General features: G+C 41.0%; 1 protein-coding gene across 2 annotated transcripts in view; it reads left to right on the plus strand.

The window, feature by feature from the left end:
• The window catches only part of XPO6 (exportin 6), a 113118-nt gene that overhangs the window by 9960 nt on the left and 79306 nt on the right, over positions 1–23852 (plus strand). For both annotated transcript variants that reach the window (XM_077827485.1, XM_077827486.1), the window contains exon 2: positions 23140–23230. In XM_077827485.1, coding sequence (XP_077683611.1) covers positions 23140–23230 — 91 coding nt within the window. The remainder of the gene's footprint in view (positions 1–23139; positions 23231–23852) is intronic.

The raw sequence follows: 23852 nt of genomic DNA on the forward strand, positions 1-23852 counted from the left end.
TATCAAGGGTCGTGGTGGGTTCTTGGTCACTGATTATTTTTAAATCAAGATTGGTTAGAATTATTTTGGGAAAGTTCTATGGGCCTGTGTTTATGCAGGAGGTCAGACAATGGTCGCTTCTCACCTTGGAATCTGAGTCTGAGATGCTCCATAGCAAGGACTCTCCTACTCTTATGACTGGAAGTCCCCAAGTTTCAAGCTCCCCTCTGTGGGCAGCTGCAGGATCAGGAGAGTGAGGTTGATCTCTGTGCTGGGGGAGAAAAAGGAAACTGCCTTGCAGGAGCTTTTCCCCAAGGCTCTGGCATCTGCTTGTTGCTTCTCAGTGGTGGTGATCAAGTGGTGGACTGGAGTGCATCAACTCAGGCTGATCCATACCTAGTCATATATTGGCCACTTTGTTATACTTCCTGTTCCTCTAGTTCAGGGGTTCTCAAACGGGGGTTGAGGTTATTACATGGGGGGTCGCAAGCTGTCAACTCCACACATGGTGGGGCTCAGGCTGACAGCCACAGCCCCTCCAGCCCAGCTCCACCCCCAACCCCCTTTGCCACCAGCATTTAAAATAGTGTTAAATATAAAAAAAAAAAAAAAAATTAATTTATAAGGAGGGTTGCACTTAGAGGCTTGCTGTGTTAAAGGGGTTGCCCATACAAAAAGTAAAACCCTGTTCTAGTTGAAATGTGGGAGGTCAGCCCTTCACTTGTACATGCATTCTACACATAGTGGGTCCCATCTGCAACTGAGAGGATTCAGGTGAATGAGTCCTTCTGTATTTAAAGGGATATTTCCATGACATTTTTTCTTTGCTTCATCAGTGGACTAGGTACTTACTCTGATTTTGCTGCTCTTGGAACAAATTTTTACAAAAAGAGGAAATAGACGTTTTCCTTGGTAGAGCTCCTTCCATAAGATGAGGTGTAGCCATCTTGGGGCTTAATATTAGCCACCAACTCCCTGTATATCATCTCAAGACTCTTACTTGGGGCAGGAGTTAAATTAAACAGCCTTAGCATTCCTTGTTCATCCTTTCTCTGACACCCCTCCTCTGCAAAAACGTGGTACTGTAATAGTATTATTATTTATCTTGAACCAACTTCTGTAGAAATAAATTAAGTGCAGCCAACGTGTTTGTTGCTGTACAAGTCATAGAACTCTCAATTCCTGCCCAGAGGATCTTATAATCTAAACATTCCAGTCTGTAGTTCTGTGCCAATAGTGCTCTGTGTGTGGCAGCATGACAAGAGCTTCTGCCCAAGGTGGTAGATTTGACTCTTAACAGGAATGGATGCCAGAGAACTACCTGGAGAATGTGAAATTGGGATTCCCAGATGCAATTAAAGCTCTAGCATTCATTGCCTTTTGCAAGCTGAGTTGATCAGATACTGGATTGTGCTTAAATTGGCAGTTCTCTTCAGGGGAATGTGCTGTACTGTCAGTTTCTTCTTCTATTCAATTTCTATTTGTATTAATGGAAAGCTTTATCTAGTAAATAGGTAGGTGTGTATTTTTAAGGCTCTGTAGGCTTGGATTACAATCAAATGCAAATTAGAGTCCTTGTTTGCTTGTTACTGTGAGAATTGTTTGTTTTGTGTGTTCAGCCAACTTATTTTTTGTCTGTGTAGCTCTCAGTTCAGATTTGTGTTTGCAAAATTGTAGGCTCTAAAGTGTTCAGACTCGTGCTCTTGAAAACGCACTAAAGCAGATTGTACAGTTTGGTACAGGTAGGCAAATGTGATACTGTTAACTCTTCTGCCACCCTCAGACTCTGAACAAAAGAGAGATGTAGCTACTACAGTAGAATAGCTCATTAGAGAGAATCTTCTTTAAAAGCAGTTTAAAATGTGATGTCTTTGTGCTGATGAGGAGGTGGAGCAGTGTTCTGTTTTGAATGTTCAGTCAAAAGCTTTACACACACACAAATGCTCAGCTGCTGATGACTTTAAATACAAAGCTGGGAGAGTTTGTTGCGATTCCTCACCTAATTCACATTGTGTACCTGTCATTGTGTACTGTCACTCTGCATTGTTCATATAATCTTCTGTGCCAATCGTGGTGGTTCATCAGAAAAACAAAGATTCCAGACTTTACATTAAAAATCCTTTTTCAATGGCCGAAATATTGGCAATCTTCGGATACATGATGATCTTTGGATACTCTGAACCATTCTTCCCCTTTCTGTTGAATATGGTTTCCTGCCTCTGAGAACTTTCACTTATTTATTCACTCAAAATTCCAATGGACTTGATAAGCTAGAAATGGAAACTGGTTGTACACATTTGTTTGGCCTGTTGTGTGATCTTGTTTGTGCATTTTAGATGTGCTTATCTAGGTAAAGGGGAAATGATCTCAAGCTGTGGTGACTGACTTCTATCACAGATTGACTTCCTATATTAACCTTTCATTTTTTTTATGGCACCCAGAAGTGTGCTCTGATGCTTTACAGGACAAATAGACAAGGTTCCTGTCTCCAGGATCTTTCCATTCTTATTTTAGGTCTGACACAATGATTTGGGGTAACAAGTAGTAGGGAGGATGTGCAATGAAGGGCAGGACTGCTAAGTTGTTTGATTTAGGCATATGAACTTCCAGATTTAATTAACAGGATTTTAATTGTTGAGTCACTATTCGCAGGTACTGAGGAAAAAGCAAGTCATCTGTGTAGTATCTCACCATCCATAAACTGGGCAACTGGGTTAACCACACTTGGATTTGTTCAGTGTCTGCTGAGCTCTAAAGAGCATACATCTATTTTACTTTTTCTTGGGTTAACTAATTTGATCCATGCCATTCATCTGTGATAGCTAGAAAGAAGCAGTTCCACTTGTTGCAAAGAGCTGCTTATCCCATTTACACACTGAAGAAATGTGTAGTGGTTGGAGCTGGACTGTGGGTTCTAGTATTAACTCTGATATTTGCTTTAACCTTGGGCAGGTCATGCAATCTCTGTGCCTCAGCATATCTATAAAATGATATAGTATCGGGGTCTTCAATCTCTCATAGTGTAGAATACATCTTAATAGTGTTTGTCTTGGACACTTCCCCTCTCATTTAGGATCACACAACATCCTTGTGGCAGCTATAGCAATTGCTCAGATGGGAAAGTAATGTATTTTATAATCCTCTCTTAATGCAGCTGGAATCAAGGAGGAAAGTCAGTATCCTGTAACCAGCCAGCACCCCACAGACCACCAAGGGCCTACAGCAGGGGTCGGCAACCTTTCAGAAGTGGTGTGCCGAGTCTTCATTTATTCACTCTAATTTAAGGTTTCACATGCCAGTAATGCGTTTTAACGTTTTCGGAAGGTGTCTTTCTATAAGTCTTTAATATATAACTAAACTATTGTTGTATGCAAAGTAAATGTTTAAGAAGCTTCATTTAAAATTAAATTAAAATGCAAAGCTCCCTGGACCAGTGGCCAGGACCCGGGCAGTGTGAGTGCCACTGAAAATCAGCTTGCTTGTCGCCTTTGGCATGGGTGCCATAGGTTGCCTACCCCTGGCCTACAGATCACAATCTGAGAATGGCTGATGTAAAACTCATTTCATGGGGGGGTGGCTTATGCTTAATGTTTGTAAAGGTGCCATATAAAAACTTATTTTGTAAATCCATATGCCACTTAGTGTCATTATTCCAGCTCTTCTAGCTTCATTTGGCAGGTTTCTCGAAGAAAATGTGGACCCTGAATATAACACTTTAGTTGGGGTCTATGAGCGAACACAGGTGTTCTTAAAGAGCAATGCAAGGTTTACTGTGCCAGCGCTGTTCAGATGGAGGAGGAGGAGCAGGCAACTCCCAAAAGGCGGCTGGATTGTATTTACCATTGGCCCTAATGCAATCATCCGTTAAGATAGAATTTGATCCTGAACATTTGAGCCTTTTTTTTTTTTTTTTTCAAAACATGGCTTTAGGTTTAATTAACTGTGTTTCCAACTATGTCTGTACAGGAAGGTTTGAAAAACATGACACCCCCCGCCCCCGGTCAGGGGTAGTTAACAGGTGGACTGCAGACCAAATACAGACAGCCAGATGCTTTTGAATGGACTGTGAAATCTTTATTTATTTATTACCATTATTATTATTGCCATGTGAAAAATGTTTCTCTGGAGTCTGAACCTTGACTATACCTTGGCCAAGAAATTTGGGCCTTGACAAAAAATAATTGATTACCCTAGATATTTTAAAAGCTGGTCGTGCCGGCTTGAGCACTTATGCGTATCAGAAGATGGTATTTTTTTACTTAATAGTGACAAATTTCTTGCATGTGAGAGAGATTTCCATAGCACAGTCCACTCCAGAAGTGGCCAGTCTGTGGCCACTTTTATTCCTTAAGTGACTGCTAAGAAAATGTGTGTTTATTTTTTTTAACAGAAAATGAGCTGTGCCCTGGGACTTTTAAATGGAAGTGGTGTTAAATTCCTGGAGCAATTCTAATATGACAGAGCATTCCAAATAGCTGCTGTGTGGCTGCTCAGCAGCTCACATGCTGGCCATCTTGCTATGTCGCAGGTTGGGAGGGAGAAGAGAGTAGCTCTGGTTGCTCTTTCCTCACCTGATGTGTTTAACTTTTGTTGTTGTGAGATACAGGAATAGTTCTTCATAATTTTCTGCAGTGGGTTTTGTCTTAAACAGTGGTGTGGAGATAAGTCAGTTTTGCAGATGGGGTGCCATGCTGATGAATTGCTGAAGCTCTGGCTGTTAACATGAATGGAGCAGATCACCAGATTGTGTTTGCAGTCTGCTCATCTATTCAGATATACCGTGCGTGTTAGCTGTTTCTGAACATAAAATGAAGCTTCCTCTAGTTTCGATTCGTTAAACCACAAAGTGCTTGAAGTACAAAAAGGAAATTCAGAATGAAGCCTGAAGAACTCCTTTAATTTGCCAATAGTACATCAGTAATTTAGTACATATAATATAGGGATTATTCTGCTGGTGTATGCACTGTTTCAGACTTGTAACAGGAGACTTGCATTTGAGCATTGTAGATATTTCTCCCACTGTTAAGGAGACCCTTTCAGCATAGTGTCAGCGCCTAGTATTGCATTGTAGACCCATACTGTCTAATGGTATTAGTCATTCCAAAAATGACTAAAAGGTAACGTCTAAGTGCCGATTTTAATACTGGTTGTTCCCCTTACAATTCTGCCTCCATGTAGTGCATTTTGACCTTTCTAGAGATGGGGAATTTGGTGCGTAAGAATTTTGCATGCTTGTTACGCTTCATGATCCTACCTTTCATCAATAAATGGTGCAAATTCAGGGGCTATACTTTAGTTGTGTCACAAATTACTGTTTAAAACTGCCATTATCAATAAACTTGCTTCATAATTTGCTCAACTGCATCTAGGGAACTAAAAGTCTGTAAGGGTTTGGCTGGGTTATTAACAAACCTTAACACTAAAGGTCACCTGAGGAAAGTTTATTTAAAAGATGAGCTTAAAGTGACCCTTCTAATTTTTTCTGGTTCTAATAGCTTCTTTGGAGTTGTTCATATCCTTGTATTGCCTTCAAGTTCTCAAGGGATCACCTGAAGATTTCCCACCAGTTCTTAATATAAATTGGTTGAGGTGAATAATTTTCATGGTATTTTAATACATTCGATATTTACCTTCAATTGAGTATTCTTAAAAGTGAGCTGCAAAGTGAGTGGTCAGTTGTTGTCTTTTAAATAGCTGTAACATTCAATAAGGAGAAATAATATGGCTGTCAAAATGTATGAGAAATCAGAGCTGTGGCCGTCCTGGTTTCTCCACTAGTGGGTGATGTCTCAAACACCAAAAATGCTATTTTAATAAATAAAATTGATAAATGTTTAAGTTGCGTTCATTACATAGTACCCAAAGGCCCAGGCCAACATCAGGGCCTCATTGTGGCTGGTGCTGTCCAAACCCCACAGAAGGCACTCTCTGTGTTGAAGAACTTAGTCTAGTTTGTGTGACCATTGGAAAGAAAACTGAAAAGGTGGAGAGGGTGATGGGTAAGAAAATGCTTTTACATAGGCTTGGAGTAGTTCCATGGTTCTGAATCACTGTTTTAAAAAATCAGCAGTCCCCAGTGGCTTTCTGTGTGGCCATTATCAATTTACTTCCTATGGGCAGTACAGAAATAGATGTTGGGGAGGAATTTGGAGGAGACGGTAGTGCTTCACAAGCTGTTTCACTTGAGTGTTCCATATATAAGGGGGCTGTGTGGAAGAATGCGCAAAGGAGAGAAATGAGGCAGCCAGTGGTTCAGGCTGGCACAATTGTATAAAGTCGAGTGCATGCGTCCACACTAAACACATTAATTTGGCGGTGTGCGTCCACAGTACTGTGGCAAGCGTCGACATTCCGAGTGGTGCACTGTGGGTAGCTATCCCACAGTTCCCGCAGTCCCCACTGTCCTTTGGAATTCTGGGCTGAGCTCCCATGTCTGATGGGGCCAAATGTTTGTCGCGGGTGGTTATGGGTAAATGTCATCAGTCAACCTTTCCTCCCTCTGTGAAAGCAACGGCAGATAATCATTTCATGCCCTTTTCCCTGGATTGCCCGAGCAGACGCCATAGCACAGCAAGCATGGAGCCCGTTCAGCTCATGGCAGCAGTTATGACCATTGTAAACACCTCGCATGTGATTGTGAAGTTTATGCACAACAATCACCTGAAAAACCAGGTGAGGAGGCGACAGCAGCGCGGTGATGAGGACATGAACGCAAATTTCTCTAAAACCACGGTCCCCAGCAATTTGGAGATCATGGTGTTACTGGGGCAGGCTCATGCTGTGGAACGCCGATTCTGGGCCCGGGAAACAAGCACAGTGTGGTGGGACCGCATAGTGTTGCAGGTTTGGGATGATTCCCAGTGGCTCCGAAACTTTCGCATGCGTTTGGGCGCTTTCATGGAACTTTGTGACTTGCTTTCCCCTGCCCTGAAGCACAAGAATACCAAGATGAGAGCAGCCCTCACAGTTCACAAGTAAGTGGCAATAGTCCTGTGGAAGCTTGCGATGCCAGACAGCTACTGGTCAGTCGGTAATCAGTTTGGAGCGGGCAAATCTACTGTGGGGGTTGCTGTGCTGCAAGTAGCCAATGCAATCATTGAGCTGCCTCTATCAAAGATAGTGACTCTGGGAAATGTGCAGGTCATACTAGATGGCTTTGCTGCAATGGGATTCCCTGACTGTGGAACCACCAGGGCAGCCAGTACATGAACCGCAAAGGGTACTCTTCAATGGTGCTGCAAGCACTGATGGATCACAAGGGACGTTACACCAACATCAACGTGGGATGGCCGGGAAAGGTTCATGACGCTAGTGTCTTCAGGAACTCTGGTCTGTTTAAACGGCTGCAGGAAGGGATTTGCTTCCCAGACCAGAAAATAACCATTGGGGATGTTGAAATGCCTATAGTTATCCTTGGGGACCCAGCCTACCCCTTAATGCCCTGGCTCATGAAGCCGTACACAGGCACTCTGGACAGTAGTAAGGAGCTATTCAACTATAGGCTGAGCAAGTGCAGAATGGTGGTAGAGTGTGCATTTGGATGTTTAAAGGATCGGTGGCGCAGTTTACTGACTCGCTCAGACCTCAGCGAAACCAATATTCCCATTGTTATTGCTGCTTGCTGTGTCTCCACAATCTCTGTGAGAGTAAGGGGGAGACGTTTATGGCGGGGTGGGAGGTTGATGCAAATGGCCTGGCCGCTGAATACGCGCAGCCAGGCAGCAGGGCGGTTAGAAGATCACAGCAGGAAGCACTGTGCATCAGAGAAGCTTTGAAAACCAGTTTCATGACTGGCCAGGGTACTGTGTGACACTTCTGTTTGTTTCTCCTTCATGAAAACCCGCCCCCTTGTTGCCTCTAAATTCCCTGTAAGCCACCCGCCCTCCCCCCTTCGATCACAGCTTGCTTGCAAAGGAAGTAAAGTCACTATCGTTTAAAAAATGTGTTCTTTATTAATTGATTATAAAAAGAGGGAGATAACTCACAAGGTAGCCCTGGTGGGGTGTGGGAGGAGGGTAGGAGGGAAGGAAAAGGCCACTTTAAAATTGTTGAATGACAGCCTTCTGTTGCTTGGGCTGTCCACTGGGGTAGAGTGGTTGGATGCCCGGAGCCTCCCCCCACCCCGCATTCTTGGGTCTCTGGGTGAGGAGGCTATGGAATATGGGGAGGAGGGCGGGCGGGCGGTTAAACAGGGGCTGCAGAGGCAGTCTGTGATCCTGCTGCTGTTCATGAACCTCCACCAGATGCCGGAGCATATCCGTTTGATCCCGCAATAGCCCCGGCTTTGCATCATGCCTCCTCTGATCTTCCTGCCGCCACCTCTCCTTACGTTCATTGGCCGCTTTCCTGTAGTCTGGTGTTGTGTCCCTCCACACATTCTGCTGAGCTCTGTCAGTGCCGGACAACTGCATGAGGTCAGAGAACATTTCATCGCGCGTGCGTTTTTTTTCGCCGCCTTATCTGAGGTAGCCTTTGGGACGGAGGAGGGAGGCTTGAAACATTTGCAGGTGGAGGAAAAAAAGGGAGTGAAGTATTTAAAAGGTACGTTTTACAGAAAAATGGCTATACTCTTTCATGGTGAACAACGCTATTCACATTACATAGCACATGTGATTTTTGGTACAAGGTCACATTTTGCATCTTACATTGAGTGCCTGCGGCTTTGGTGTTAGATCACACACTCAGTGCTGGCAACAGAATTCGGCTTGCAGGCGGCCATGGTAAGCCATAGTCTTTCGGTTTCTGCAACCTTCATAACAGCAGCACCCCCCTCTCCCATACCAAGCAAAGCACATTGAGTGGGCCATTTAGTGCTGCGGTTTTCCTGTTAATGTGCAGCAGCAGAAACAAACTACCCCCCCCCTCATTCTCTGGGATGATCGCTTTACCCCTCACCCCGCCGCGTGGCTGGTATCAGGGAACATTCTTGCTAGCCAAACGCAAACAGCTCAACACCAATGCCCCCACCACCACCCCCACCACGGTGGCTAACTGCGGGGAGGATTTCTTTTCTGCCATACGCAAACAGCCCAGTAGGAACGGCCACCACCTCTGAATGTCCCCTTAATTAAATTCCCCTATTTCAACCAGGTTACCATGAATGATATCACTCTCCTCAGGATAACACAGAGAGATAAAGAACGGATGTTGCTTGAATGCCAGCAAACATCAGGACTGTACGCTGCCAAGCTTTGTCATACAATGATACCAGATTATTTGCTACTAGCATGGTGTGGTAAAGTGTCCTACCATGGAGGACTGAATAAGGCTGCTCTCCCCAGAAACCTTCTGCAAAGGCTTTTAGAGTACCTCCAGAAGAGCTTCATGGAAATGTTCCTGGAGGATTTCTGCTCCATCCCCAGACATGTTAACAGACTTTTCCAGTAGCTGTACTGGCCACGAATTCATCCCAAGTCCTCATGGCTATTTAATCATTAAAAAATGCTTGCTTTTATAACATGTATTATATTTAAAAAGGTCCACTCACCAGAGGTCCCTTCTCCAGCTTGGTTGGGTTGGGAGGGTATTTCAGTCAGGGTGATAAAAAGATCTTGGCTGTCGGGGAAAACGGTGTGCTCTCCTCAAGCTCGTCCTCCCCCTCCTCATCTTCCCCGTCCACAAAATCCTCAGCCATGGTGGAGAGTCCACAGAGTCCATCGGAGTCCACGGATGGGGTGGTGTAGCGGTGGCTGCCCCCGCTAGAATTGTATGCAGCTCAGCGTAGAAGCGGCACGTATGGGGCTCTGTCCCAGAGCATCTGTTTGATTCTTTGGTTTTCTGGGACGCTTTTCTGAGCTCCTCTAAGTTTCACGCGGCACTGTGTTGCGTCCCTGCTGTAGCCTCTGTCCCTCATGGCCTTGGAGATTTTTTGAAATGTTTTTGGCATTTCATCTTTTGGAACGTAGTTCTGATAGCACAGATTTCTCTCCCCATACAGCGATCAGGTTCGGTCCATGCTGGAGCTCTTTTTCGATTCTGGGACTGCATGGTCGCCTGTGCTGATGAGCTTGCCTGGCCACACAGGAAATGAGATTCAGAAGTTCCCGGGGCTTTTTCTGTACACCTGGCCAGTGCATCAGAGTTCAGAGTGCTGTCCAGAACAGTCACAATGGTGCACAGTGGGATAGCTCCCGGAGGCCAATACCTTCGAATTGCATCCACACTAACCCTAATTCGAAACGGCAATGTCAGTTTCAGCGCTAATCCACTCATTGGGGAGGAGTACAGAAATCAGTTTTAAGAGCCATTTATGTCGACAAAAATGGCTTCGTTGTGTGGATGGGTGCAGGGTTAATTCGATTTAATGCTGCTAAATCTGACATAAACTTGTAGTGTAGACCAGGTCCAAGGAGGGGGCAGGAGGGAGGTGACATAAGAATGATGTCCAAGATCCTAGTGGTTGCATTTTTAATACACTGGGTTTAGTCCTCTGACTAGTAGGTGGCTAAAATTTCTCAATGCTTGTTAATTTACAGTATATGGTGCGGCCATTTACCCAACACTCACTAGCCCAAGGAATAAGTCTAGTGGCCTCTGAAAAATATCTCTGCTGTCATAACCTCTCAACACATGATGGTATTAAACAAGGCTGGAAGAGTCAAAACAAAGGAATGGGTGTTTGGATTCAAAATGTGACTAGAGTAGGGGTAGGGGCAGATTACTTAACGAGAGATTTTGTCCTTCAGCTTCATTTTGAGAGGGAAGATACCATCAGTATTGTGCCACAAAACACTGGATGAACTGTAACATTCAAGGTGTGTGATTTGCAGGGAATAAAACCATTCTCAAATGTCAGAGGAAACTGCCCCAGCTCTGTCTGACACACAGCTGAAGTTGTATTTGTGGATGCAGTTAACATTTTGTAAGAACACTTAGCTTTTAGTAGGTTATCTGTTTTTTTTTTCTTACCGGGATATGCATGTCTTCAAATTCATACCTAAGGAAAGCAACAAGAGACACCAGCTTCCTCTTAAAAATGTTTGGCATCAGCTTGTAGGCACCGTATTTAGCGCATAGTTCTTGTCCTGATCAATATTCTATCCTGAGCTGTTAATAGCAAACATTAAAAGGTTAACAGCTTGTGTTGGTATGGGAAATCATTAGAGACAAGCTTTTAAAAATATTCACTTCCTTTTAAAAAGCATTAAATCTTGAGAGCAAAACCTAAATAATTCAGTCATCTCTATAGGAACAATGTTTTTTGGGGTAGAGGAACTGAAAGCCTAATATCTAGGTTTAGTTTCGAATTTGTGAAAATTTAGTTAAGCTTTTTACAATGTGAAATGAAGGAAGAAGGTGATACTGGGGAAACAAAACCCAAAAACCTTTAGAATGGAAAAGCCTCGCAAGGGAACACTTTAAATTGTTTATAGAGTAATAAGTCGTTTCTAATTTTTTCTCAACCACCGTAGTTTCTTTACTTGGGGAAATAAAAGGGTACTCTCTATCTTGATTGCATCTGAAACAAACTCATATTTAAGATAAATCCGATTCTTTCAAATTCTAAAGCTTTAGACCTTTTTAAGTGGATTCATGCAATGTTGTTGTAGCCATGTTCATCCCAGGATTTTAGAGACACAAGGTGGGTGAGGTAATATCTTATATCGGAATAACTTGTATTACTGAGAGAGACAAGCTTTTGAGACTACACCAGGGGTCTGCTACCTTCTGCACACGGCCTATCAGAGTAAGCTGCGAGACATTTTGTTTACGTTGACCATCTGCAGGCACGGCCCCTCCACAGCCCCCTGTGGCCATGGTTCACCTTTCCCAGGCCATGTGCTGAGGGTTGCCGACCCCTGGCCTACACAAAGCTCAGCTTCAGGTCTGGGAAACATACTTAGAGTGTCTCTGACTAACAGCAACTGGTCCGATGAAAGCTATCCTGTCACTCACCTTGTCTGCTTAATTGAATATAGGCAGTTTTTGGTGTTCCACTGGATGGTGGTGTAATTCAAATATGAAGGCTCAAATGTTTGCCTGTATTTCGCATCTTGGTATACTTTACTGAAAATGCTGTAAACAGTTTGATTCATAATTAGTTGTCAGTCCCACACTGTCTGTAGCTTTAACCTATAATAATTCATATTATTACTAAAACAATACACTATATATTGCAGTAAAATACTGAATGTGGCTTTTAAATATTAAAAATGTCCGTGACATTATAAGCTACAATAAATCAGGGTTTACAAAATCTGAGCTGTCAATTTTTGGCAAATCTTAATCCTCTGTTGACCTAGAAAATAACTAGAGGTTGGATATGCAGTTAATTGCTCTCAAGCCTTAAAATAAAATGAAAGAATGATAGCGCTGAAATTAGCCTACATACCTAGTTTTCTTGAATGCCTGGAAGCTTTTGCGGATGGATGGTCAGTGTTCTAGACTTCACAACTACTTGGTCCCAAACTATAACTTTTATTTCTTTGAAGTAAAGGAGGGAATTATGCTTTTCTATAACTATTAATCAGTTGTTTTCTAGTCATATAGGTTGAAGACTTTGGATTAGCAGATAACTAGTCTGCGTAAATATCTACACACCTCTAAAAAATCCTTATAAAACTATCTATGGTAAACTTCATAAGATAATGAAAAGGGAAGGGAGTAGGAATTAAAGAAATGATTCACATTCTTATCACATTTTAATATGGTGTTTTAAGAGGTGTTCTAAATAGGGCTGTCAAATGATTAAAAAAATTAATCGCGCTGTTAAACAATAGAATACCATTTATTTAAATATTTTTTGATGTTTTCTACATTTTCAAATATATTGAATTCCGTTACAACAAAATACAAACTATACGTTCAATTTATTTTTGAGTACAAATATTTGCACTGTAAACAAAATAAATTGTATTTTTCAATTCCACCATTACAAGTAGTGTAGTGCAATCTCTCATCATGAAAGCTGAATTTACAAATGTAGAATTATGTGCAAAAAAACCCCTGCATTCAAAAAATAAAACAATGTAAAACTTTAGAGCCTACAAGTCCACTCAGTCCTATTTCTTATTCAGCCAATTGCTCAGACAAACAAGTTTGTTTACATTTGCATGATTGTTTACATTTGTGATACTGCTGCTCGCTTCTTTTTTACAATATCACCTGAAAGGGAGAACAGACATTCTTATGGCACTGTCATACCCAGTGTCGCAAGATATTTACTTTCCAGATGGGCTAAAGATTCATATGTCCTTTCATGCTTCAACCACCATTCCAGAGGACATGCATCCATGCTGATGATGGGTTCTGCTTGATAACTATCCAAAACAGTGCGAACCAGTGCATGTTCATTTCATCATCTGAGTCAGATGCCACCAGGAGCAGATTGATTTTCTTTTTTGGTGGTTCAGGTTCTGTAGTTTCTGCATTGGAGTGTTGCTCTTTTAAGACATCTGAAAGCATGCTACACACCTTGTCCGTCTCAGATTTTGGAAGGTACCTCAGGTTCTTAAACCTTAAGTAGAGTGCTGTAGCTATCTTTAGAAATCTCATGTTGGTACCTTCTTTGCATTTTGTCAAATCTGCAGTGAAAGTGTTCTTAAAAATGAACAACATGTGCTGAGTCATCATCTGAGACAGCTATAACATGAAATATATGACAGAATGTGTGTAAAGCAAGAGCCGGAGACACAATTCTCCCCGAAGGAGTTCAGTCACAAATTTAATTCACGCATTACTTTTTAAATGAGCATCATCAGCGTGGAAGCACGTTCTCTGGAATGATGGCCGAAGCATGAAGGGGCATATGAATATTTAGCATATCTGGCACATAAATACCTTGCAATGCCAGATACAAAAGTGCCATGTGAACGTCTGTTCTCACTTTCAGGTGATGAAATAAGAAGCGGGCAGCATTATCTCCCATAAATGTAAACAAACTTGTTTGTCTTAGCGGTTGGCTGGACAAGAAGTAGGACTGAGTGGACTTGTAGGCGCTAAAGTTTTATGTTTGTTTTTGTTTTTGAGAGCAGTTATGTAACACAAAAATTCTACATTTGTAAATTGCACTTTCATGATAGAGATTGCACTCCAGTACTTGTATGAGGTGAACTGAAAAATACTACTTTTATCATTTTTAAAGTGCACATATTTGTAATAAAAATAAAGTGAGCACTGTACACTTTGTATTCTGTGTAATTGAAGTCAATATATTTTAAAATGTAGAAAAACATCTAAAAATATTTAATAAATTTCAGTTGGGATTCTATTGATCATTGTGATAAATTGCAATTAATTTTTTTAATCACAATTAAATTTTTTTAGTTAATCACATGAGTTAACTGCGATTAATCGACAGCCCTAGTTCTAAACACTCTCCTTCTAACTTGTATTGCTCAACACTATTATAGTCTGATTACTACTACCCCACAAAGTAGTCAAGGTGACGAACCTCTCCATAAGACATGGATCCTACTAGATTCAAATGTTCTCTGGGATCAGTGTGTGGATGTCATGGTGAGATACAGCAATCTGTTTGACTACCAGTGTCCTTGTTCCTAAACACCTCTTCCTCAATTGTCCTTTCAGGGCACCATTGTTAACTGGTCAGCTACAATTTATGAAGCAGGGGAATAGGGGGATGAAACATCTTTTGCAAAAAGTTTGGTGTGCTGAATCTGCCTGCCCGCCTTATAAATAATTTGTGTATTCTTATGCTGTGGTGAGGCTGAGGCTGGTCACGCCTCTGTTGTAGTATCTGGGAAGTTCCAACCAATGGAACTATTTTGGGTGTTCTGTATGCTTTGCAAACTGGATTGATTGGATGTCGAACTTTTTTCCCCCCAGACTGAGATTGCAGGAGGGAACAAGTGTTCTTCCCTAAAAGTTCTAACCAGTTTCTCAATTAGAGATATCTGATACACTGTGGAAGCGTAAGGCTCTTATCCCCTTTGCAGTTAGTGAAAGTGCGTGAGGAATACTTTGGTTCTTTATTGATGGGGATTTTTAATGCCTCCCCCATGGTAAAGTGAATTGCCAGCTTCTACAGAGAATAACTGGAAATCTTGCCAGTTGCAGCCCAGTCTCAAGTCTTTCTGGGGAAGGTCATCGAGGTGAGAGTTGGAGGCTATCTTCAGGAGCACCTGGTGGTCTCCAGTTGTTTGGGGTTCAAACAACAAGACCAGACAAGGGTATGGTAAGGAAATTAGTTTCAGCAGTCCGTCTCCTCAGGGCAGTGCCCAGATTCCATTACTCAGCCTTGAGAAGGGAGTGTATTCTTTCTTATGTCTTGGTGACCCATGTGTGGAAATCATTGCAGCACACTATGTGGAGCTAACCTTGAAAGATACCCAGAAACATTAGCAAATGCAGAATACTGCTGCCCACTTAAGTAGACCTGACTGGCAAGGATGTATTACACTTGTACTGTCTACCTACTGACAGCTCACTTCTGGAGAAATTCAGGATGCTGGTTTCTGTCTGCAAAGCCCTTAATGGTCTAGGTTCCAGTTAACCTAGGCCATTTCTGCCATGCCACCTTCCTTTGATAGAAACTTTGAGCTTTGTGTATCTTTCAAGCTGGGGAGCATAACAGTCACTCTGGGGGGTCCTTGTTTTTTTCTGTCCCAAATGTATCTTAGTCTGAGTAACTTTAGAGCACACTTTGAAGTAAATGTTTGTTGGGACTTTCCATAAAATGCAATTCCGAGGAGCCTTATTGTCCAGTGTGTGGCACTCGCAGGAAGGGAAGATTTGAGGGGGATACTGCATTGTTTGTTCCTGGTTTGTCCTGTACTATTTCAAACCTATGAATAGAGTACCCATATCCTATAGCAACTGTCTACATGATGAATACATAGATAGCCATGGATGGGATTGCTAAAACTAGCTTTCTCAAAACAAATGTTAACACTAAATCTGTGTTGTATTCTTCAGGTTTTTTATAATGAAAGCATAGATTGAGATTTAAAGAAGGAAAACAAAAAAAGGTGCAGAGAGTTAAGCTCTTGAATATGTGAACTGACTTTCCAAAACTGCAAAGTGCCCAGTATCTCCCATTAGTCATTGGATAAGCTGCCAAGTCCTCAGTACTTCAAAAAAAAAAAAAAAAAAAAAAAGTAACTAGGAGCCTAACTTCAAGCATCTGTTTTCTTAAATTGTCCATTGTGCATTAACAATTCTTAAGATGGGAAGAGCTATCAAGAAGTTTGAAAAGCGTAGAATTGATTGTACCAAAACAATGCAAGTCCTGATGCTCCTGGATGAATATTAGCACTTTTGTGGATGGGTGGCTGCAGTGTAATCTTCTTGTGAGAGACCTTCCTTATTCATTTGGGCAGTGGGATAGGAAGAAAAACACTTCTGCTGTGGAGGAAATTGGCTGCTTCATATTGCTGTGGTCAGAGTTTGACAACTCAAAATTCATTCTTCCCTATTTGACATCTGAAGCAGGTATTGAGATGTAAAGTTTGCCCTTCAGTAGCAAGGGATGAATTGCAAGAGTGTACATTAAAGTGCTGAATTTGTACATTCAAATCTAATCGGGTAGCATGTAGGAGAGGGAAGAATATAAAACACTCTACAGAGAGAAAGGAATGTGTGGAAATGTCATTGTGGATATATTATGTAATCAACTTTGATTATTTTCAAAAAAAAAGAAAAGGAGTACTTGTGGCACCTTAGAGACTAACCAATTTATTTGAGCATAGGCTTTCGTGAGCTACATACAGCTCACTTCATCAGATGCATGCCAGTGAAGTGAGCTGTAGCTCACAAAAGCTTAAGCTCAAATAAATTAGTTTCTAAGGTGCCACAAGTACTCTTTTCTTTTTGCTGATACAAAATACTAACATGGCTGCTACTCTGAAACCTTTGATTATTGTGGAATTTTTAAAAAATTGAATCCTCAGACTGAGACTTTATGCCAGGGTGGATTTGATTTAATTTAATGGGGGGAGGGATAGCTCAGTGGTTTGAGCATTGGTGTGCTAAACCCAGGGTTGTGAGTTCAATCCTTGAGGGGGCCATTTAGGGATCTGGGGCAAAAATTGGGGATTAGTCCTGCTTTGAGCAGGGGGTTGGACTAGATGACCTCCTGAGGTCCCTTCCAACCCTGATATTCTATGATTCTATGAAATCATGATTTAAATCACTAGTCAGGAAGACTCAATTTAATCATGGATTTCTACATAAAAGTGCATTCTTGTTGGTTATTATAACCTTAATCCATATTCTTCACAACTCAGATAGATGTAGGTTTCATTTTAGAAGGTACACATTATACATTTTTAAAGTGATTTATTTTGAAAACTTTTCAGACTAGTTTTACAGCTATATCAGAAAATGAATAATTGTTTGGTTATTTCATTTACTGAAGGTAATTGAAGCAGATATTTATGAAGTCATTGGGAGGTGAACTATCTCCAGTTCAACATTTAATTATTAATATTTGGAGGATTTTCTTGCCATGTTGTAGTAGGAGGAGAACATCACCAGACAGACATTTAATTTGTTTTATTTAACTAAAACAACAACGTTGTATATTCTGGATTTTTTCTTCAACAGCAAACATACAATATTTTAACAAAACAAGCATATGAATTTTTGAATTTAGTTAAACATTCAAGTTTTTTAAAATCAGGTTTGTTTTTGTTAAAATTGTTTTTAACTAAAATAGTTAAATGAATTATTAAAAAAAACAACAACAACAACCCAACTATGTCAGCCAGGTCAACTTAAAATATTTGCTTCTGCAGCTAACTCAGTTGTCTTCACCTTCATTTTCCTGTTTGTTCATAATCTGGAAAAGAAAAAGAAGCTTTCTTGCTTTGTCAGGTCCCAAACAGTTTCTCAATTTGGAATGAATTAGTCCAAAGGAAGAAAATATTCTCTGTACGCTGCAGAAGAAGCTACTGCTGTTAAAATGAGATTATCACTTCAACAGTCTCTGAATCCAAGTGCTTAAGTGACTTCCACCAGTTCACTGGTGTGACTTTCTTTAAAACATCATCAGCAAACATATATTTCTTGAATGGTTCACCCTTAGCTCTCTGAAGTTTATTATAGTTGGCATTATGGAGGGATGATTGCTAGATGTCCATGTCGTAGCCAATTCCTCTTCTTCAGCACTTAAGGTTTGACCCTGGTACCGAATATTGAGAATATTTGCAAGAAAATGAGCTGGAGATAGTGCTTGTCCCACTCTTTTTTTAAATGCTTGTAATTTAACTCTGTCATTGCATATTTCTCTTTAAGATCTCACTCGGTTCCTTCCAAATTTCAACAGCGTCATAAATAAAACAGCTGTTTCCCTGCAATTTGTTCAAGGCTACAGAAATAGGCTTCAGGGTGCTCAGCATGTGTTCAACCTTTCTCTTAAGCTCCATGTTGAGAACTTCATCTGTGACAGTGCCATCTATTTTTTGACTATTTTGTTCACAAACTGTCATCAGATTAGGCCAGTTCTTGATCTAGTGCTCAAAACAGTCCACTACTGAGTTCCATCACAAGTCTTGTGGGAGAGTTAGCTTGGTTCCTCCCACTTTTTCAGAGCAGCTACTGCAAAGTAGTTGTTACGGAAGTATTTTGCAATTTCAACAACATTAGCCTTTATTTCTGGAACACTGAAGTCTTTGGCTAGGAGGTGCATCAAATGAGCACTGCAACTGTATGTTATTAGCTTGGGACTCTCTTCTAAATTTCTTCTCCTCTTGGATACATTTGCAGCATTGTCTGTCACCAAGCTGCATATTAGACATTTGATTTTATTTTATCAGTTTGTTATAGCTTTTACTGCTGCTACTTGTAAGTATTCTGCTGTGTGTGCATTTCCTGACGTATCAGGTGTTTCTGTAAGGAAGACATCCCCTTCTGTTGTCACATAAGCACATACAACAGGATCATTCTGGACCTTGCTGCACCCATCAAGACTCAGATAAACAATTTTACCCTGTAGACCTTTTGCACACTGCTCAATTTCTTTCATACACTTGATCCAGCAATTTGCCTGTGACATGTGTGTGCTCTGTTGGGTGGACTGTATCCTGGTCTTAATGACTGATGAAGAAATTGCCTGGCTTGTTTATGCAACAAACTCTCCTTTCCATATGTTTGAAAACCCACGCTTCATTAACATGGTTCAAGTACCTCTTTTTGTAATCTGCTGGTTCTTATCACAAACTTATCTATGGTTGTTTCTGGATGATGGAGATTTTTTTTTTCTTTTTGCTACAGGTGATAACCATATATATGTGACATACATGATGTGACAAACGCTATCCTTGGAAGATAACTCTGAAACTATTGAAAATGATGGTGAACTTGAAGGTGGATAGTCTTCAGAATCCTGTATGTTGAGGATGGATTCTCCTAAACAAAATAAATCAATGCAGTTATTTAATTATTATTACCATACTGCTCATTTAGTATTACTCATTGCATTCACTGACACTCAGATCTACTTTAAAGGTGAAATTGTAAAACGATGATCTGCCTATTTCAGCTATTTATTTTTTATCCCAACTGCATCTAAAATGATAGTACCATAGAGTAACTACTATATTTTTTGCTCAAACATGAGAATTCAAGAATGTTCCAGAAGGAAGACAGGCGGTCCTTAGGAAAGAAGCATGAAATAAAAAAGCTTACCAACCTGAAGATCCTGCATGTTCAAATATGTTCCTTTTATCATCTTCAACACAGCTTCCTCCTGAGAGGGAACACTTCTCATGATGTTTCGTTTGGGAAACCTTACATTTCTTTGTTGCACTGTTTGCATTTTGCATGCATGCCTGTCTTACCCACAGGTAGAGGAACTTCATCAAAATATTCCCAAACTGGGTCTCTTTTACGGCCTGTTGCCATTATAGGTTTTCCCTTCTAGTGAGAGAATGATATGGTAGATCTCAAATCAATGAAGGCTACACTCAGAAAGACCTCAAGCCTTCTGGAATATGCTGCTCAAACAGTTTCATTTTTGTTTCTACTGCCTGTCCCTCCCTTCTCACATTTATCTCTAGACGACTTCTCCTTGTCCAGATCTATTCCGCCCGCAACAATCTTCTATTCATTGAACTTTCTGAAACTTTTCACTTTTAGAGAGAGGTAAGGGATTGACTCTGTGTACATGAATTTGCAGAGGGACAATAGGGTTGAGGTCTGTTATTTCTCACCCCTCTCTCTCTCTCTTTATTTAAACACTTTTGCTGTTAAGAAGCATGTTATCTCTGGAGACACAAATCCACAGTTTGAGACCTGCAAAACTAAGCATCTCAGATGGTATTTTCTAGACTGAGCACTGAGTCCCATTGGGTAGATGAAAAGATTAACCTAAATCTATACAGAAGCCCCTGGAACCTCATAAGATTGGGGTCCCTATTGGAACTGATTTACAAAGGTTTTCTTAAACATTACATGAATATATTGTCTCATACTATAGAATTCTAATTTATAATCCCTATTCCATGATATCTTTCAGCTATAATGTATCTTAGCTTTAACTATCTTTAGATAGGTTTTTTCCTCAAAAATCATTTTATCAAAAAAAATCCATTTTTTAAAAAATCATTGATTTTTATCCATAGATTCATAGATACTAAGGTCAGAAGGGACCATTATGATCATCTAATCTGACCTCCTGCACAACGCAGGCCACAGAATTTCACCCACCCACTCCTGCGAAAAACCTCTCGCCTATGTCTGAGCTATTGAAGTCCTCAAATCGTGGTTTAAAGACTTCAATGAGCAGAGAATCCTCCAGCAAGTGACCCGTGCCCCATGCTACAGAGGAAGGTGAAAAACCTCCTGGGCCTCTTCCAATCTGCCCTGGAGGAAAATTCCTTCCCGACCCCAAATATGGCGATCAGCTAAACCCTGAGCATATGGGCAAGATTCACCAGCCAGATACTACAGAAAATTCTTTCCTGGGTAACTCAGGTCCCACCCCAGCTAACATCCCATCACAGGCCATTAGGTGTATTTACCATGAATATTTAATTACCAAAACCATGTTACCCCATCATACCATCTCCTCCATTAACTTATCAAGATTAATCTTAAAGCCAGATAGATCTTTTGCCCCCACTGCTTCCCTTGGAAGGCTATTCCAAAATTTCGCTCAAACTCCACCCTGCTTTATGCATAAGTATTGCTGCTGTAACCTAGTAAGGGGAGACAGATGGAAAAAGTGGGGTAGCAGTTGGAAGGAACAACTTGAAGATGAAGTTTATTGTGCATGCAACTTTTTTGCAAAGAAGCAAATCTGTATGGATTTAGAAAAACAATAATGGCCTGTGCAGTTGCTTAAAATGGAAAATTGTGATCTACAGCTTGATTGTGTTTAAGTTTTTAAATATCATTGTTCACCATCAGGGATGGCTTTCACAATCACAAGTGGCTTTTTCTATGGAGCATCCCAATTTTGAGTTACATGGAGGAAGGACAACAGGAAAATGTGTATTTTCTGTTTAGCAGCAGAATGCTAAGTCTTATTAGGTATCCATTATCAGTTGCTAGGAGAACAGTTGTATTTTTCTTAATCTCTTTTTAAATGATTGGTTCTCATTGTGTGAATAAATCTAAATCCAACTTAGTATGTGGGTGGGGTAGCTTAAAACTATTCTCTCCAACTTGATTCTGCAGTGGCGCTCTAGGACAACTGGATGCCTTGTGTGGAGCATGTGGAATTGGGCTTTTGAAGTAGAGAAATTCATACTGCTTCTGTAGGTGGTGCAAACTGATCTTCTCCCAGAAGACTACCTGTAACAGTGCTAGTCTGCCTAAGACTTTGTCTACATTACACAGCTTTTAGCGACAGGGCCGTGTCACTAAGAGTCAGGCAGTGTAAATGCTGTTTGTCTGCACTTTTGTTGACAAAATACTTCCACCCCCTATGAGCAGGGTTTGTGTTGTCGACAGGAGTGTGCTCCTGCCGACAACGAGCCATTTACACTGCCACTTGCCATGGCAAAACTTTTGTCTTTTGGGGGTGAGGGGCTTTTTTAAGCACCTGTGAATGACAAAAGTTTTGTCTTTCAATTGGCACTGTAGGCAAAGCCTTGGTTTATGTGTAATTGTTTTGTGCCTGGCATAGGATTGAACAGTAGATGCCTACCTGTGCCACTACCCTTTGTATAGTCCCGAGGAAGGTCGGGGTTAAGTCTGTGCTCTTATTAGTGAAAGAGCAATGCGTTAGCTGAAAATATTGGAGAAATGATGAATGGCATGTCTCTTCCATAACAACAAAATCTTAGTGATAAAACTAAAGGATATCCATTATAAGAGTTAGACGAGAAGGGCAAGCACAGTGCCTCCATACTGGTTGGGTCAAGTATCGTCCTAACTCTGGCTCAACGCAATCGTTCCATCTCCAGACATTGCGAAAAAAAGGAATTAGTCCCATTCTCTCGAGGTCGCCTCGAGAGAAAGAAAGCTCTAGCTACCTTGTAACTGCTCCATATTGAGCCAGTGTCTTTGAAGTCTTCTAAAAGCCAAGCTGCAGCTGATTGGTGCTGGCAAAAAAGGAAAAGAAATTAGGCAACTCATCCTCCCTGAATCAAATTATTAAGCATTTGTATAGCACTCAGTTGTCAAAGCTCTGTACGAACATTAATCCTTTAAATCCCCCTATTTCCCTATGCCAAGTGGAGTACGTCGGTGGCTCTTTTTTTTACATATGAGCAGACTGAAGCAAAGAGGTGGTAAACTGACCATGGCCACGTGTTGAGCCAGGGAATAGAGTTTAGGACTTTTAGCATCTAGTCTTATGTTCAATTTGCTATTCCTTAATACCTCTGAATTTCTGAAGTATGTTAATCTGAAGCTGATGTTCATGTAAGAATTATTCTGATGGATGAACTAACATTTGTAAAGAGAACAAGTATCTGTAATTAGAAGGGAGGGGAACTTGCTTTATAAAGTATTGCTCTCATTAACAAGCTTGACTGAACAAATGAGACTTTAAAATAACCTCTGAGGCTTTTTACTCATCCTGGACATATTCTCTGTCAGTAGCTGTTGACTCCTTTCTACAGTTTGTGGACTCCATATTAAATTTCACCCTGTAATATGCTGCTCTTTTGTTTGATTTCTGAGACTGCTCATCCAGCGTGCATTATATGGACCCCTTAGCACTTTGTCTTATAAGGAAGTAAACTTTACTTATAATTGAATGTAAACCAGAGGCACTTTCTAACCTACTTCTCCTTTAAATGTCATTGTCAGGCTTCAGAAGAGGCCTCCCTGCGCGCTTTGGAGAGTCTAATGACAGAGTTTTTCCACAATTGCACAACCAATGAACGGAAACGTGAGATAGGTAAGTTCAGACAAACTTAAGGAATGGTCCCTTTTACTTCCCTCAACATTTTTTGGGTTAGATATGTAATCTCCAAGCAACAGCAGCAGAAAACTCCATAGTTCGGTTGTCTGCTGAAGGTGGAAATGGTGAGAAGGGAACTTGTTTCCCAGGCTGATGGAAACTTAGCTAGTTGTGAGGGTGGATACCAACTTCTCTGCCTATAAACTGCTGCACTTCATGAAGAGCCTGTGAAGGAGACTGCTGTGTGACAAGTGATAGAGCAAATACATGACACTTTTTCTGTACTATGAGGGGAATGAGAAAGATGTAGGAGAGCAGATCCAAAAGAGGAGGCATACATTACCCACACTGACACATTTGGGGTAGCTACTTGGTAGTGCAGAATGGCAGGTGGAAATATATTTGTGTTCCATACTGGTGGATCTGAGCAGATCCATGCTTATGAGGACCAGTAGAAATAACTTGCATAATATGGCAGCAGGATGGATGAATCAGGCCTGCAATACACTGAAAAATGAGGGGATTACACAGTCTTCTGGTTCCTTTCTGTGAGGACAGGCTATGGATTTATAACCTGGGACTTCAGTAATGTAGCCTGTATTCCCTTCAGGTTCACTAT

This window comes from Eretmochelys imbricata, chromosome 10 (genome assembly GCF_965152235.1).
Source record: "Eretmochelys imbricata isolate rEreImb1 chromosome 10, rEreImb1.hap1, whole genome shotgun sequence".
In the NCBI taxonomy this organism is placed as follows: Eukaryota; Metazoa; Chordata; order Testudines; family Cheloniidae; genus Eretmochelys; species Eretmochelys imbricata.